The 17,216-nt window shown below is 45.5% G+C and overlaps 2 protein-coding genes and 1 non-coding gene across 7 annotated transcripts in view; 1 reads left to right on the forward strand and 2 right to left on the reverse strand.

The window, feature by feature from the left end:
* The window catches only part of DNAJC18 (DnaJ heat shock protein family (Hsp40) member C18), a 38,283-nt gene extending 32,940 nt beyond the window's left edge, over nucleotides 1-5,343 (reverse strand). Inside the window, exons 1-2 of one of the 2 annotated variants that reach the window (XM_032250547.1) lie at nucleotides 5,225-5,343; nucleotides 3,511-3,697 (exon numbers count right to left, since the gene is read on the reverse strand). In XM_032250547.1, coding sequence (XP_032106438.1) covers nucleotides 3,511-3,697; nucleotides 5,225-5,264 — 227 coding nt within the window. In that variant the 5' untranslated portion in view covers nucleotides 5,265-5,343. The remainder of the gene's footprint in view (nucleotides 1-3,510; nucleotides 3,698-5,224) is intronic. The other variant, XM_032250546.1, reaches the window with a different exon arrangement.
* Nucleotides 5,344-13,665: 8,322 nt separating this feature from the next.
* On the forward strand, nucleotides 13,666-13,780 carry LOC116531690. Its single transcript, XR_004260521.1, has one exon. It is a non-coding gene; the product is annotated as a U5 spliceosomal RNA (small nuclear RNA).
* Nucleotides 13,781-14,323: 543 nt separating this feature from the next.
* The window catches only part of ECSCR (endothelial cell surface expressed chemotaxis and apoptosis regulator), an 11,962-nt gene continuing 9,069 nt past the window's right edge, over nucleotides 14,324-17,216 (reverse strand). For all 4 annotated transcript variants that reach the window (XM_032250551.1, XM_032250549.1, XM_032250550.1 and 1 more), the window contains 2 exons: nucleotides 14,842-14,938; nucleotides 14,324-14,672 (listed from right to left, as the gene is read on the reverse strand). In XM_032250551.1, the coding sequence (XP_032106442.1) occupies nucleotides 14,664-14,672; nucleotides 14,842-14,938 (106 nt within the window). In that variant the 3' untranslated portion in view covers nucleotides 14,324-14,663. The remainder of the gene's footprint in view (nucleotides 14,673-14,841; nucleotides 14,939-17,216) is intronic.

Here is a 17,216-nt window from a genome sequence, read left to right on the forward strand (position 1 = left end):
GCTCAAGGGATCTACCTACCTCAGACTCCTGAGTAGCTGGGATTACAGGGGCATGCCACTACACCTGGCTAAGTTTTTATTTAGTAGAGACAGGATCTTGCTATGTTGTTCAGCCTGGTCTTGAACTCCTGGCTTCAAGTAATCCTCCCATCTCAGCCTCCCAAAGTTTTAGGATTACAGGCATGAGCCACCACGCTCAGCCTCAACTATATTTTCTTAATTTCATTTTTTGATTGTTCATTGCTAATATATAGAAAAACAATAATTTTTGTATATTGATCTTATATCCTATAATTTTGTTCAACTTATTAGTTCTAATGGTATCTGTGTGTGTGTGTGTGTGTGTGTGTGTGTGTGTGTGTGTGTGTGTTTGTTAGGATTTTCTATTTACAAAATCATGTTATCTGTGGATGTAGTTTTACTCTTCTTTCTAATCTGAATGGCTTTTATTTCTTTTTCTTGCTTAAATGCCCTGACTTGATCCTCTAGTACAATGCTGAACAGAAGTGGCAAGAGTGAACAGACATACTTGTCATGTTTCTCATCTTGGTGGGAAAACATCCAGTTGTTCACCTATAAGTATGATGTTTTAACTGTGGATTTTTGTAGATGAACTTTATCAGGTTAAAAAGTTCCCTTCTATTCCTAGCTTTTTGAGTGTTTTGTATTATGAAAGAGTGTTGGATTTTGTTTAATGCTTTTTCTGTACCTATTGAAATGATCATGTGATTTTTGTCCTTCATTGTATTAGCATAGTATGTTACATTGACTTGTGTGTTATACAATCCTGCAATCTGGGATAAATCCCGCTTGGTCAAGATGTATAATACCTTTTACATTGCTTTATTTGTTTTGCTAGTATTTTATTGAAGATTTTAAAATCTATATCTATAAGGGATCTTGATTGATAGTTTAGTTTTCTTTTTTTTGTTGTTGAGACGGAGTCTCGCTCTGTCACCCAGGTTGGAGTGCAATGGCACGATCTCAGCTCACTGCAACCTATATCCCCCGGGTTCAAGCAATTCTCCTGCCTCAGCCTCCTGAAGTAGCTGGGACTACAGGCTCCTGCCACCACGCCTGGCTAACTTTTGTATTTTTAGTTTCACCATATTGGCTACGCTGGTCTCAAACTCCTGACCTTGTGATCTGCCTGCCTTGGCCTCCCAAAGTGCTGGGATTACAGGCATGAGCCACCACACCCAGCCAATAGTTTTCTTATGATATTTTGTCTGATATTATATTTCTCATGAATTTTGTCTGGTTTTGGTTACAGAGTAATACTGACCTCAAAGAATGAGTTTGGGAAGTATTCCCTACGCTTGTAGTTTATAAGAGTTTATGAAGGATTAGTGCTAACTCTTCCTCAAACGTTTGGTAGACTTCACCAGTGATGCCAGCTGGACCTGGACTTTTCTTCATTGGAAGTTTTTTGTTTTTTTTTTTCCAGACAGGCTCTCCCTCTGCCACCCAAACTAGAGAGCAGTGGTGCAATCACTGCTCACTATAGCCTCGACCTCCCAGACTCCATCAATCCTGCCACCTCAGCCTCCTGAGCAGCTGCGACTACAGGTGTGCACCACCATGCTTGGCTAATTTTTGTTGGGGGATTTTTGTTTGTTTTTTATTGTAGAGATGAAGTTTTGCCACGTTGGCCAGGCTGGTCTTGAATTCCTGTGCTCAAGTCATCCTCTCACCTCAGCCTCCCAAAATAATGGGATTACAGGCATGAGCCACTATGCCCAGCCAAAAGTTTTTTGATTGTTAATTCAATCTCCTTATTTGTTGTACATCTACTTGGGATTTTTTTTTTTTTTTGGAAATAAGGTCTCACTCTCACCCAGGCTGCAGTGCAGTGGCACTATCATAGCTTACTGTAACCTCAGACTCCTAGGCTCAAGTATCCTCCTGCTTCAGTCTCTAAAGTAGCTGGGACCACAGGCATGTGTCACCGTGACCAGGTTTTTTTTTTTTGAGACGGAGTTTCACTCATGTTACCCAGGCTGGAGTGCAATGGCGCAATCTCGGCTCACCGCAACCTCCACCTCCCGGGTTCAGGCAATTCTCCTGCCTCAGCCTCCTGAGTAGCTGGGATTACAGGCACGCACCACCATGCCCAGCTAATTTTTTGTATTTTTAGTAGAGACGGTGTTTCACCATGTTGACCAGGATGGTCTCGATCTCCTGACCTCGTGATCCACCCGCCTCGGCCTCCCAAAGTGCTGGGATTACAGGCTTGAGCCACCGCGCCTGGCCTTTTTATACTGCTTGCTACAGGGTTTTGAGAGATGGGGTCTTGCTATGACCATGTCCAGATTTTTTTTTTTTTTTTTTTTTTTAGAGATGGGGTCTTGCTATGTTGCCCAGGCTGATCTCAAATTCCTGGTCTCAAGCAATCCTCCTGCCTGAGCACCCCAAAGCACTACTAAGGGTATGACCCACTGTGCCTGGCCTCCAGTTTTTCTTGAGTCAGTTTTGGTAATTTGTATCTTTCTAGGCATTTGTTGATTTTACCTAGGTTATCTAATTTGTTTGCATAGTATTTAGATTGGTAGGGATATCCTTTCTTCCTTTCTTCCTTCCTTCCCTCCCTCCCTCCCTCCCTCCCTCTCTCCCTCCCTCCTTCCTTCCTTCCTTCCTTCCTTTCTTCCTTCCTTCCTTCTTTCCTTCCTTCCTTTTTTGAGAGATAGGGTCTTGCTCTGTTGTCCAGGCAGGAGTGCAGTGGTGCAATCATGACTCACTGCAGCTTCAGCCTACTGGGTTCAAGCAATCCTCCTGCCTCAGCCTCCTGAGTAGCTGGGACTACAGGCATGTGCCACCACACCAAGCTAATTTTTCTTTTTTGTAGAGATGGGATTTCACTGTGTTGTCCAGGCTGTCTAGTTCCTTAAGGTAGATTAGGTTACTGATTTGAGGTCTTTAAAAATATATATAAGCATTTAGAGCTATAAATTTCCTTCTAAGCACTGTTTAAGCTGCATCCTATATATTTTAGTATGTCATGTTTTCATTTTCATTCAACTCAAAGCATTTTCTAATTTTCCTTGTGATTTATTCTGTGACTTATTTGCTTATTAGGAGCTTGTAGTTTAATTTCCACATATTTGTGAATTTCTCAAATTTCCTCCTGTTTTTGACTTCAGCGAACATGTACTATATGATTTCAATCTTTTTAAATTTACTGAGGCTTGTTTTATGGCTTAAGATATGGTCTACCCTGGAGAATATTCTGTGTATCCTTAAGAAGAAAAAGATTCTGTTATTGTTGATAGAATGTTCTATAAATTTGTGTTGTGTCTAGTTGGTTTCTGCTGCCTCTCTTAAAGCAGAAGCAGGTAGTCAGTTCATGTTATACCCTAATATTCCACTTCTACTCAGTCTTCCCTCTGAGGTCACGAAGCTAGTATGCTTCAATCATCATCATCGTCATCAGTCAATACTTACATAGCACAACCCCGTACTCTTCTAAGCACGTTCTATAAAATCACTCATTTAATCCCACCACGTGCTCACCTTTGCACCCCAAGCAGCTGTTCCTCACTATAAGTGGAGTTCCCCTCACCCTGCCGGGTCTGATTCCATTCATTCTCAGACTTCTTTTCCTTTTGTGCCTTCATGCAGTTACAACAGCCACAGGGGTCGTGACTCTCAGGTGGTGTGTCTTCTGGGTATTTGTTTCTTCTAACTGCATCAATGTAAGCTGCAAAGCAACAGCCCCTCCATTAGGTCTCCATCTGACCCTGAAAATCAACTTTTTGACCTACCTTAACTCTCTAGGAGGCTGCTCGTAAGCATGAGAAGGTAAGCATGATGGCCAGGGCTAAGGAGGTCATGCTGACTTTTAAGCATTCATATGAAGCTGAATAAACATCTGTTTCTCTGTGGTCAATGGTCAGAAGAGACACTGCTCATAAAATAGCATTTTTTGTTGCAGTGCCTCCCACCCCTAAGATTTAAAGTAGAGAGGAGTTCAATTCTTTTAAACTAACAATTATAGAACTAATATGTACCAAGGCACTTGGCTAGATAGATCAAGGGGGCAGATGAGTAAGACCTACTCTTGACCACAAAGAGGTTACAGTTTAATGCAAGCTTGTCCAACCCGTGGCCCACAGGTGGCATGAGGCCCAGCATGGCTTTTAGCCCAACACAAATTTGTAAACTTTCTTAGAACATTATGAGTTTTTTTGCAATTTTTTTTTTTTTTATCTCATCAGCTGTCACAATGTTAGTGAATTTTATGTGTGGCCCAAGACACAAAGACAATTCTTTTTTCAATGTGTCCCAGGGAAACCAAAAGGTTGGATACCCCTGGTTTAAAGGGAGAAGATTCAATACTAACACCTGTAGAATATAAAGAGGGTCATAAGCAATTCAGTCAAAAGGGACAGAGCACTCATGTCTTCTCTGGAGGACCTGGGAAAGGATTTAACATCCTTCTTCTGCTTAGCATCCCTCAGCTACTACCCACTGATCCTGGACACACTTCCTCTAAATCGGCCTAGCTAACTCCAACTCCAACACATCCTTCTTGTCACTGTTTCTAACACTTTCTGCAAGAAGCCTCCCTTGACAGCCAGTCTGCATTAGATGCCTTATCAGTGTGCTCCCCAAATCCCTGACCTTGCTATGTAGCCCAGGCCATTTTGTATTATTAGCCTGTTTTGTAATTGGCTCTTCAGTCATTAAACTGTCTCAGTGGGCTGCGAGTCATGTGAGCTAAGGAACTCATGTCAGTCATCGCTGCAGAATCAGCATAATGCGGGGCACACAATATGTACTGGATCAATACTTTTTGCCTGACTGTAGGGTGGAAAAGGCTAGTCCTGATGCCGGCTGGAGCGACATGATCAAACAGGGACTGAAGGTCAGGTGGCCCAGTTAGGCGGAGGATAGGGGCCAGGTTAGCAAGCTGCGGGGAGACCGCAGCACCCCACGGGCCCTCCAGTCACCCTGGCACGGGGGGGGCCTGACCCGCTGCGGGTCCTGGGCGGGGCACGGGCGGGGGCGGGGCTGGAGGCCAGAGGCAACAAGTCGTCACTGGTGACTCTGGCTCGCCGTCGGTCCCCAGCTTCCCTACCCCATCCTACTCTGGCTCAGCATCTTCTCACAGGCCTCCATCCCTCACCTCAGGCCCAGGATCTCAGCCCTTGAGCGTCTTCAGGATCCTCATCCCTGATTTCTCCCGAACACCGCCCTGTCCCTCCCTCGGGTGGGGACCTAGTACCTTCTGTCCAGCGTTCCCCGCTGCCCAGAGTCGCCGCCATCTCGGTTCCCAATCAGCAGGTCTGCCTAGCCTCCCCGCGCCCGAGGCTGAAAGAGAAGGGGGCGCGGAGCGCGGGGCACTCTGGTTATTGTAGTCCAGTCCGTACGAGCTCCTGGAGCACTGGACTACAACTCCCGGCAGGCTCTGCGCGAGAGGCCGTGGGAGATGCACACAAGTAAAGGGCTTGACCTTCGACAGGAGACCAGTGGAAGAGTGTTGCTGCTAGCTGCCTGCAGCATCTCTCTCATTTGTAGAGTTGCGATAGACACTTCGTCCCCGCCTAACCCTCCAGACATTCAAGGAGGGGCGACTAAGGTCCTGCCTGGTAAGGGCTTTGCAAACTATAGGCTCGAGGGTGACAGTATGACTATTATGCCCCTCAGGGATGTCTTTGAAGCATATGCTAATGCTTGTTCTGTGCAAAGTCAGTGGTAGGCCCTGGAGATTCAGAGATGGGTTTTGGAGATGCCGAACCCAGCCTTTGGAAGCTTAAGAGTCAAGAAAATAGAAAAGTGATGTAGATTTATGGGATTGGAGGGCAATCTTGGTATGCCCCTGCTGCCCCAGCTCCTCAGGCACTGGACATCAGAGGGTGTCGGGGTGGAGAAAGAAGACATGAAAAGGTATTGGGGCCGGCATTAGAGCCTCCATCTTTGCAGTTCCGGTCCTTCCTCCAACTCGTCCTACTCCAACCCCTTCTGACACCCTTTGCCTCTCTTCCAGCCCAGTTGTCTCTTTAGTCCATTCCTTTCTTTTCTGAAGGATTAGACATTGAGATTAGTAAAAAGGAAATGAGAAAATAAATATTTCTGTTTCCCATCCAGTTAGGGTGGAGACTAGCAAAGAATAAAAGCAACTTTCTTCATAGGTGGATGGCTATAGTTCATCCCCAAACAAAAAATTACCCTGAATTCACTGAGATCTTACCCAAGAAGATCAAATCAATCATGATATCAACTAGAACCGACATACGCAGTGGGGAGAGACGTATATTCCTGGACATAAACTTGGAAGGGTAAAAGCCCCAGAGGGCATGCAGTTCCAGCCTTTTCCTACAGTCACAGCCCTGGCATCACTGACATCGTGCCCACTTAAGAACTTAGAGAACAAGGCCTCTCAGTGGAAAAAGCACTGGCCTAGAAATTGTATGGGCGTTATATTAATAGTTGGAGTTTTGTACAAATCATTGTGTGATCCTGAAAAACTCCTTTTTCCTTCTTCTTTGGCCTGAGTCTCCTCACCTATAAAATGAAAAGGTTGGATTCAATTCGTAGTTTTTAAATTGGGGAATCCTTAAGGCTCAATGTGTAGATGTCTCTGGGATCTTCTATTGAGGAGTGGGAGGGGGTAGGAAGGCATAGCAGCGAAGGCACTAGCACCTTACCCTTCTTCAATCAAAGCAGTTCTGCTTTTTTCTGTTTTGTATTTTGTGGTCTACTAGAGGAAAGAAAACCCACATGTTTGAAAACTACCAAACTAGTTGACCACTAAAGGCTTGTGTCATTTGTAATATCAGTTTCTCCTGGAGCACTTAAAGACAGCGTTCTTCCCCCACCCCCACCCCCTTAAGCACTGAGAAAGTAACAGTTGTCTAGAAATTTGGTCATTTTTACTTAATTTAGGAGGAGGAATTTAGCATAGTGGTTAAAAAATCCGCATAGGATTCCTGTAGGACGTAATAAGATAATGCTTGTCAAGCTTTTAGCACCTCATCTGGCATGTAGTATGTGTTTAATAAATGCTAGCCACTGTTATAGACTGGCTCGGAGGAAGAAAAACCATTTTTTATGGGTTGACACTGTAAATTAGGAGTGAAGGTGTGTGTGTTGGGTATATCGTAAAGTCTTGGATATGATTAACTGGACCCCATTTCTGCCTATCTGTCAATCATTACCTGCAAATAGGACAAGAAGCAAAACACTGCCAAAAAGGGCTGAGAAGCTGCTTTTCATGCACCCTAACCCCTGAATCCAGCCACTAAAGCCAGTGATTTTCTCCCTTTCAAAAAGAGAAGAAGATGGTAAAAGTGAAATAGTATGAGAAGGTTTCGGGTCATCCTAAATCTGATGAATTATGTATGCCCTTAAACTTGAGAGGCAAAGGAGGCCCCAGAACCATGAGATGAGTCAAAAGTGCAGCTCTGGGACACTGGATCTCTGACTACCTAATCTCATCCAGATAGCAGTGTGCTCACAGAAAGCTGGATCCTGAAGGTGCCACTTGCGCCCTGCAGCTGAGGTACCTGATCAGGGACATCTATCAGGTGGTTGAATATAAAAAGGAAGTTTTTCTGGTTTTGGGAGGCTAGACCACCTGCTCTAGAAGATGAACAGCTGAGGGTGGGGTGGACCTTGGAGTCCAGGGGCACAGGGAAAGGTCTGGAGGCACTACTTGGAGATACTAGAATACCATGAAGTCAGAGGTATTTGGCTGAGAGTGGGCTGCTAGAGCACTACTGTAGGGGTTAACTGGATTGAGAAGACGAACTATGAATTATGAGACTATTTAGGAGCAGAGCCTAGGCTCAAGAGTATTGCACAGGATTTGGGAAGCTGGGGTCTCTTCTCAAATCTTAGCAGCTGTCTGGTAGCTAAGCATCCTCTCTCCTCATCCTCTGAAACCTTCCATCCCCTTCTTTTCTAGACTTCTTTTCATTTACTTCTAGAACAGTAACAAAAATGAGTTAGCATTATGACCTTCTCAAATATTGCCAAGTATCCAAATGTATTCTTCAGTTTGTTTACCCCTCAGCTAACACTTCTGGATGAATTTTTCTTTCTTTTTTTTTGAGACAGAGTTTCACTCTTGTTGCCCATGCTGGAGTGCAATGGCCCTATCTCGGCTCACTTCAACCTCCACCTCCCAGGTTCAAGCGATTCTTCTGCCTCAGCCTCCTGAATAGCTGGGATTACAGGCATGTGCCACCACACCAGCTATTTTTTGTATTTTTAGTAGAGACGGGGTTTCTCCATGTCAGTCAGCCTGGTCTCGAACTCCCGACCTCAGGTGATCTGCCCACTTTGGCCTCCCAAAGTGCTGGGATTACAGGCGTGAGCCACCGTGTCTGGCTGAATTTTTCTTAAGATTGTATCATTTGGACTAACATGGAACTCGAAAGCTCAACATTAAGAACATCTCTGTGTCAGTTTTTGCTTAAACTCATCAGCTAGTTAGCAAAAATAGTCCCCATTGTCAAGTTCAATTTCTGTGTTTTGTAAAAGAGGAAGCTATGGGCCCAAAGGGTACAGAATGGAGATGGCAGGAGAAAGCAACCCACAGGAAGAGTGAGAGGGTAGCTGGGAAGGAGGTAAGGAAAGAGAAATTGGGATCTCCAAGACAGTTCTCAAAGAGAAGGAGATAGGTATGGAAAGAATTTCAAAGAGGAGAGAAAGGAGGACATCCACAAACCCAGGAAAAGACTGGTGTACAGAATCACACAGTGTTTTCCAGCACATTCAAATTGAATAGAGTAGTACTAGCCAGGCTTGGGGAAACTGTGTGTCAGAGCTAGGTCAAGGGGGCCTGCAGTGATCCTTCATCTGCTAAACCATTTCACCTTAGGGTCAGCCTCAGGTTTCTTTCAGTTTTCTCCACTTACTTTTTTTATTTTTAGAGACAGGGTCTTATTCTGTCATGTGGGCTGGAGTGCAGTGGCGCTATCACAACTCACTGCAGCCTTGATCTCTTGGACTCAAGTGATCCCTCCTGAGTAGCTGGGACCACAGGCGCATGCCACTATGCCCAGCTTTTTTTTTTCTTTTTTTTTTTTTTTTGTCGACACAGGATCTCACTATGTTACCCAGGCTGGCCTGGAACTCCTGGGTTCAAACGATTCTCTCACCAGAGTCTTCCCAAGTGTTGGGATTACATGCATGAGCCACCACACCCAGCCTCCACTTACTTTTTAACAATGTGTGTTGAACGGTAGTGGATTCTTTTTGGTGATACTGAGGTTTGTCCTGTGCCCTATATGACTAAGATGCTGCCCCATCCAGCCCTAGAAGAAAGAAGCTGAGTAACTGATCCTCTGGTCCCACTGGGCCTGTGTGTCTGAGCTGGTTTATTGGTTGCCCTCCCACAGGATGGGGGAAGAAATGAGAGAAAGACATTCTGCCACAAGTCCCCCATCCCTGCCACCTGTTCCTGCTTTAGGACCACGTAGTCCTGTGTGAGAAAGAGGAGGAAGTCATCTTATAAATGATGATCATCCTGTTGACTAGACATCAAGGATGAGATACGTTTTCAGGGAAGCTGCAAGGGCTGCAGAAGGCTGCACTCAGATTTCCTGTCAGAGGTGGGGTCTTGGATTTGCATAAATAGTAGGATCTTCCACGAGAAACCTCCCTACTAGAGTTTGCTCCAGAGCAGAATTCAGCATTGAGTTCATCCTCTACCCCTTCCCAAAGGATAGAGTTACTTAGCAACAGGAAAATCCACATGGCTCATGTGGTACTGCGGTGTCAGTGTCAGGGTAAAAGCCTTTCAATCTCAAAGATTATTAATACCAGTTCTCACCCTCTTTCCCCGCATATAAATACCTTGTGACTAACAGCTCATATATGCAGGTCATTGCCCAGAGTCAGAGGAAAATGTGTGGCTTTATACTGAAGATGTCAGGCGACTTTCCTAGAGTGAAGCCCCATGTCCTTGACCTGTTTAGTCCGGTATGGCAAGCAGCTGTACTGAGTGCCCATGGCAGGCAGAATAACAACAGCACAAACAGAATCCCCGACATTGTTATGTCACTGAGGCGGTTCCACCCCAATTGTGGATGTTAGACCAGAACTGGCTAGTAAGTCATGTGCCGTTGGCTATGAGATTTAAATCAAATACATATGAATTATTTAAAATTAAAAAATATTAGCCAAGGCTGGGTGCAGTGGCTCACACCTGTAATCCCAGCACTTTGGGAGGCCAAGGTGGCCGGATCACCTGAGCTCAGGACTTCAAGACCAGCCTGACCAACATGTTGAAACCCTGTCTCTACTAAAAATACAGAAGTTAGCCAGACATCGCGGTGGGCACCTGTAATCCTAGCTACTTGGGAGGCTGGGGCAGGAGAATTGCTTGAACCCGGGAGGCAGAGGTTGCAATGAGCCGAGATCAAGCCATTGCACTCCAGCATGGGCAACAAGAATGAAACTCTGTCTCAAAAACTAGCCAAGGTGATGGCTCACACCTGTAACCCCAAGCACTTCAGGAGGCCAAGGTGGGAGGATCTCTTAAGCCCAGTAGTTCGTGACCAGCCTGAGCAACGTAGCAAGACCTCGTCTCTAGAAAAAATTCAAATGCATTAGCAGTTGTGGTGGCACATGTCTATAGTCCCAGCTACTTGGGAGGCTGAGAGGCAGGAGAATCGTTTCAGCCCAGGAGTTCGAGGTTGCGGTGAGCTATGATTGTGCCATTGCACTCCAGACTGGATGGCAGAGCTGGACCCTATCTTCCCTCCCCTGAAAAAATACTGTAGTATTGCTTTCATAGGTTAGGTACTCCCACAAAATAGACTCCTAGAGGCTGAGATTTGCACACTAAAGGTTTCTTGGTGAGCGCTCCTGGAACAACAGCTGTGAGGAGTAAGGGAGGCAGGAATGTGGGGAGGAGAATTGAGGCATGGGGTCCAGGTCTTCATCCGAACTCCCAACCCCGATCAGCCAATCATCAACTAGCTGTGAGTCCTCAGCAGCCAATACCCAGGTCTGGGGAACAAGTGCCTTGATCCTAAAATGGGGCCTGGGTGCTGGTGCCCCACTCCAAGCTGTCTGCTACAATCGCTCACTTCCCAAGAATCTCCACATGTATTATCCCATTTTACTTAGCCACTAGCCAGTGATGTAGCCAGGACTAGGTAGGGGGCATTCTTCCCCGTTAGTACACAGGAGAAATGGAACTTCTGAAAATGTGAAAGGCTTGTCCAGAGCTGCTTGAGACTTGTCTCTGGCTCCCACCCAGAGTGATCTCTACTTAGCAAACTGTGTTCATTTGTTCTTACATCTAGAGTCTGTAGCACTGTGGAATATAAGAATGAGAAAAGATAGTGAAGACCAAGTCGTCCAGCCATCTCACTTTAAAACCTGGCAGGCATGGTGGCTCATACCTGTAATCCCAGTACTTTGGGAAGCCAAGGGAGGAGGATCACTTGATCTCAGGAGTTTGAGACCAGCCTGGCCAACACGGCAAGAGCCTGCCTCTACAAAAAAATTTTAAAAATTAGCCAGGAGCAGTGGCTCATGCCAAGAGTCCCAGCTACTTAGGAGACTGAGGTAGGAGGATTGGTTGAGCTCAGGAGCTCAAAGCTGCAGTGAGCCATGATTGTACCACTGCACTCCAGCCTGGGAGAGGGAGTGAGACCCTGTCTCAAAAAAAAAAAGTAAAAATGTAAGAGAACAGGCTTGGAGAAAGGGGACAATTTCACTAAAGTCAACCTGCAAGTCTGTGCCAGGGCCCAACTTTATGACCAGATTTCCTTCACCCAAGAGCCAGTTTATATTACCTAGGATGTGCTGGGCACAGTGTGTCACACAGGAGCTACAGACATGGGCAGGTTACAGGCCCTGTCCTGGGGGATTTTAGAATACAGTAGGTTCTTTTCTCTTTTCTTTTCTTTTTTCCTTCCTTCCTTCCTTCCTTCCTCCCCCCCCCCCTCCTTCCCTCCTCCTTTTTTCCTTCCTTCCCTCCCTTCCTCCCTTCCTTCCTACCTTCCTTCCTTCCCTCCCTCCCTCCCTCCCTCCTTTCCCTTCCTCCCTTTCCCTTTCCCTTTCCCTTTCCTTCCCTCCCTCCCTCCCTCTCTCTCTCTTTCCTTCCTTCCTTCTTTCTTTCCTTCTTTCTTTCCTTCCTTCCTTCCTTCCTTCCTTCCTTCCTTCCTTCTTTCTTTCTTCTTTCTTTCTTTCTTCTTTCTTTCTTTCTTCTTTTTCTTCTCTTTCTTTCACATCTTACCCCATCACCCAGGCTGGAGTGCAGTGGTACAACCAACCCTGGCTCACTGCAGCCTCTACCTCCCAGAAGAAAGTGATCTCTTACCTCAGCCCCCAAGTAGCTGGGACCACAAGCATGTGCCACCACACCCTGCTAATTTTTGTATTTTTTTGTAGAGACAAGGTCTTGCCATGTTGCCCAGGCTGGTGTCTCCACGAAAATCTCATCTTGAATTGTAATCCCCATAATCCCCACATGTCGAGGGAGAGACCAGGTGGGTGGTGATTGGATAATGGGGGTGATTTCCTCCATGCTGTTCTTATGGTAGTGAGTGAGTTCTCATGAGATCTGATGGTTTTATAAGGCAGTTTTCCCTGATCTTGCTGACTCTGTCTTGCTGCTTTGTGAAGAAGGTGCCTGCTTCCCCTTCCACCATGATTGTAAGTTTCCTGACGCCTCCCCAGCCATACGAAACTGTGAGTCAATTAAACCTCTTTCCTTATAAATTATCCGTATTTCTTTATATCAGTGTGAAAACGGTCTAATAAAATACGATATTTTAATATTATTATTTATAATAATAAAACGGTCTTGAACTCCTGCCTCAAGCGATCTTTCACCTTGGCCTCCCAAAGTGCTGGGATTACAGGCATGAGCCACCATGCCCTGCTCACTAGGTTTCTGCAGTCTCATTTTAATAGTTTTAATGAGACACAGAGAATGAAACTTTTTGTTCTAGGCCGTCTCTCTCATATCGCCTTGAGAAATCCAAATCAGAAAAAATAGCATACTGAGAGCTGGGCGCGGTGGCTCACACCTATAATCCTAGCACTTTGGGAGGCTGAGGCGGGCAGATCACCTGAGGTCAGGAGTTCGAGACCAGCCTGACCAATATGGTGAAACCCCATCTTTAAAAAAAAAAAAAAGAAAGAAAAAATAGCATACTGTTGTTTCAGAATGAGTAAGCAGTATTCTCCCTGTGTTCCAAACTGCCAATTAGCTGGTGCTTATAAAGTTAAGTACTCCTGGAAAACACACATGGACAACTTCTGCCTTCATTTTCCCCAACATTCATTTCCAGACTAGTGTTATAGTAGACATGCCTAAGACTAAGAAAGCAGACCTCCTTTCTTTTCCTCCTTCTCTTTAAATGACTTTCCAGTATTTCTACAATCTTCTATTCTGTTTCTAGGACAGAAGATAACAGTTGTATGGGGTAAGATGGGGAGGGTTTGGGTTGATGAAGTCATAGACCTATCCCCACTGCAAACCTTCCCAGTGTTCATCCCATAGCTAAGACCAAAATGATGCATGTCTACCCAGGGGCAAGTGGAGGACATTTGCCCACATCTCATTTACCTCTCCCCACTGGCATTTCCTAGTCAAAACTTATTTCTTGGTGATGACTGATTGCTGTTTACAGTCCCTTGTTCCTCTCCTCTGCTGGAGTGGTTAGTCAGTTGCCTCAACTCTATGTAATAAACCAGGTGATACTCTGGTTTCTCTTCAGATCATATAAATCTCACCTTTTACTAAGGATCCCTGTGGAGAGGAGCAACTTTGAGTTTTTAGCTAATTTTTTTGAGGTTTTGCTTTAGCAAAACTAGTATAAAGAAGAAAAGAAAATAAAAGGAAAAAAACAATGGCTGGGTGCGGTGGCTCACACCTGTAATCCTAGCATTTTGGAAGGCCGAGGCGGGTGAATCACATGAGGTCAGAAGTTCGAGATCAGCCTGACCAACATGACGAAATCCCGTCTCTCCTAAAAAAATACAAAGAATAGCCAGGCATGGTGGCACACACCTGTAGCTTCAGCTGCTCAGGAGGCTGAAGCAGGAGAATTGCTTGAACCTGGGAGGCAGAGGTTGCAGTAAGCTGAGTTCACGCCACTGCACTCCAGCCTAGGAGAGAGTGAGATTCCATCTCAAGAAAAAAAAAAAAAAAAAGCAACAACAACAATAAAATCCAGGTGAACCTGATGAAACCTGACAAAAACTTCCTTCTATCAACTATCGAAGTTTCTCAGAGAGCTGCCCATAGGGGCAGAAACCTGCACGTATGTCTGGCCTAGGAAAGCAAGCCCCAAAGCTGCTAGAACATGCTGTTAAGAAATGTGCGTGGGAGCATAGACCTTAAATGTAATTAGACTGCAGGCCAGAAAATAATTTTAATGCAAAGTAGAAAAGATCAGTCCACCTCGTCATTTTCCTTGCTCTTGCTCTGTCGCCTCCTCTTTCCTGTGACTTTGAGAAGGTGGGAGAAGCAGGTAGTATTTCCACAGCAGCTGTCCATATAGGAAAGTGTCTCTCATCTTAGTAGCTTGCTACCAGATCTGGGGCAATGCTAGTGTCCTTTAGATCTGGAAGCTGACATGAAACAATAAAATAATTTACATGTGGTTCATTGCCTCTACTAATTCCATCTTTTCCTCCTTGTAGTCACGAGGCAGCTGCATTATCCTTGGACTCACGGGGACCCAAAGTTGCTTTTAAAGAACCTGCAAAATAAATGCATAATGGGGAAGAGTGAACTTCTTAGGAGTGGCAGAGTAGAGAAGAGGGGAGAAGAGCCTGGGTTTTTGAGAGTATCTCCTTTCTGGCCTGAAAATAGGAGGAGGAGGGGAAAGGTGAATTTGGGGAAGGAAGGCAGGAAACAGAAAAATGTACCTTCTCTGCTGAGAGACTTTGTTTGCCGTTATTCATGTTGATGTTCTTCATGGAGATGAGGGTGATGCTATCTTTCTCTCCATTGGCTGTGGAGCAGCTGGGGGAGGAAAGGGGTCTGGGTTAAAGAGAGGAGGAGGGCAGGGCAATGGGGAGTCAAGGAACTGTGAGGTTGTTGAGCCTTAGACCTTTGTCTTGAAAAATCTATATTTTGGTGGTGGACCATTGTGAAATGAGAGTATACTTTGAAGACCAAAGGACTGCATTTATTTATTTATTTAGAAATGGAGTCTCACTCTGTCACCCATGCTGAAGTGCAGTGGCGTGATTTCGGCTCACTGTAACCACCACCTCCTGGGTTCAAGCGATTCTCCTGCCTCAGTCTCCTGAGCAGCTGGGATTATAGGCATGTGCCACCACGCCCAGCTAATTTTTGTATTTTTTAGTAGAGACAGGATTTCACCATGTTGGCCAGGCTGGTCTTGAACTCCTGACCTCAAATGATCTGCCCATCTTGGCCTCCTAGAGTTCTGGGATTACAGGCGTGAGCCACTGCGCCTGGCCAAGACTTGCGTTTAAATTTTGGTTTTACTACCTACTACTTGTTTGATCTTGACCAAATTACAACCTCTATTAAAGCCTCAATTTTATTTTTTTATTTTTTATTGAGACAGGGTCTTGCTCTGTCACCCAGGTTGGAGTGCTGTGGCACGATCACAGCTCACTGCAGCCTCAACCTCCTGAGCTCACACAATCCACCTCTCTCAGCTTCCCCAAGTACTGAGATTACAGATGTGAGCCACCACACCCGCCAAAGCCTCTTTTTATTTTTTTATTTTTCCAAGACGGAGTCTTGCTCTGTCACCCAGGCTGGAGTGCAGTGGCACAATCTTGGCTCACTGCAACTTCCACCTCCCAGGGTCAAGCAATTCTTCTGCCCCAGCCCCCCTAGTAGCTAAGATTACAGGCACCCACCATTAGCCTGGCTAATTTTTAGTAGAGAGGGTTTTTAGTAGAGACAGGATTTCACCATGTTGGCCAGGCTGGTCTTAGACTCCTGACCTCATGATCTGCCCGCCTTGGCCTCCCAAAGTGCTGGGATTACAGGCATGAGCCACCACACCTTGCCCAAAGCCTCAATTTTTAAAATGTATAATGAACTAATGTCTTGGTTTACACCTATAATCTCAGCACTTTGGGAGGCCAAGGCAGAAGGATCACTTAAGAGGAGTTTGAGACCAGCCTGGGCAACATAGTGACATCCCATATCTATTTAAAAAATTAAAAATTAGGCTGGGTGCGGTAGCTCATGCCTGTAAGCCCAACACTTTGGGAGGCCAAGGCGGGTGGATGACCTGAGGTTAGAAGTTCGAGACCAGCCTGGCTAACATGGTGAAATCCCATTTCTACTAAAAATACAAAAAATTAGCTGGGCATGGTGGCACACACCTGTAGTCCCAGCTACTTGACATGCTGAGGTGGGAGAATCGTTTGAGCCCTGTTGGCATCATTGTGCTCCAGCCTGGGCAACAGAGCAAGTCTGTCTCTTTTAAAAATAAAAAATTAGGGGGGAGGGAGGGAAGAAAAAAAATAATTAGCCTGGGTGCAGTGGCTCACACCTGTAATCCCAGCACTTTGAGAGGCCTAGGCAGGTGGATCACCTGAGGTCAGGAGTTCGAAACCAGCCTGGCCAACGTGGTAAAACCCATCACTACTAAAAAGTACAAAAATTAGCTGGGCGTGGTGGCAGGCGTCTGTAATCCCAGCTACTTGGGAGGTTGAGGCAAGAGAATCGCTTGAACCTGGGAGGCGGAAACTGCAGTGAGCCAAGATCACACCATTGTACTCCAGCCTGGGGGCAAGAGTGAGACTTCATTTCAAAAAAAAAAAAAAGCTATATGTACCTTGAATAATTGCTATAAAGATTTGAGGTAATATTATAAAATATATACCTTTATATTTGGCACATAGTAGGTACAAGTGGTTCCTAAGCTTAGAGAGAATGTCTTTTTATATTAGAATCTGAATTCCCACACTTCCATGATGGGGCTATAGAGGCTTAGCCCTGGGGGTGAAGAGTCGGTCTCCTGTCACTGCAGTGTTCCCTTTCAGGTCTGCCCCTGTCCTGCCCACCCCAGCCGTGGCCTCAGGGGAGCCTATCAGGATTGTATGTGTGTGTATGTGTGTGTGGAGTGAGGGGTGTGTATGTGTGGTATAAGGTAAGTGGTGTGAGGTGTATGTGTGTGTGGTGTGGAATGGGGTGTGTATATGGTGTGTGTGTATGTGGTGTGAGGTGTGTGTGTGGTAGGGAGTGTTTGTGTATAGCATGATGTGTGTGTGTGGTATGGGGTGTATGTGTTACATGTGGTGTGTGGTGT

The sequence above is a fragment of the Sapajus apella genome, unplaced genomic scaffold (assembly GCF_009761245.1).
Source record: "Sapajus apella isolate SASKATOON/1434 unplaced genomic scaffold, GSC_monkey_1.0 scaffold71, whole genome shotgun sequence".
NCBI lineage: Eukaryota > Metazoa > Chordata > Mammalia > Primates > Cebidae > Sapajus > Sapajus apella.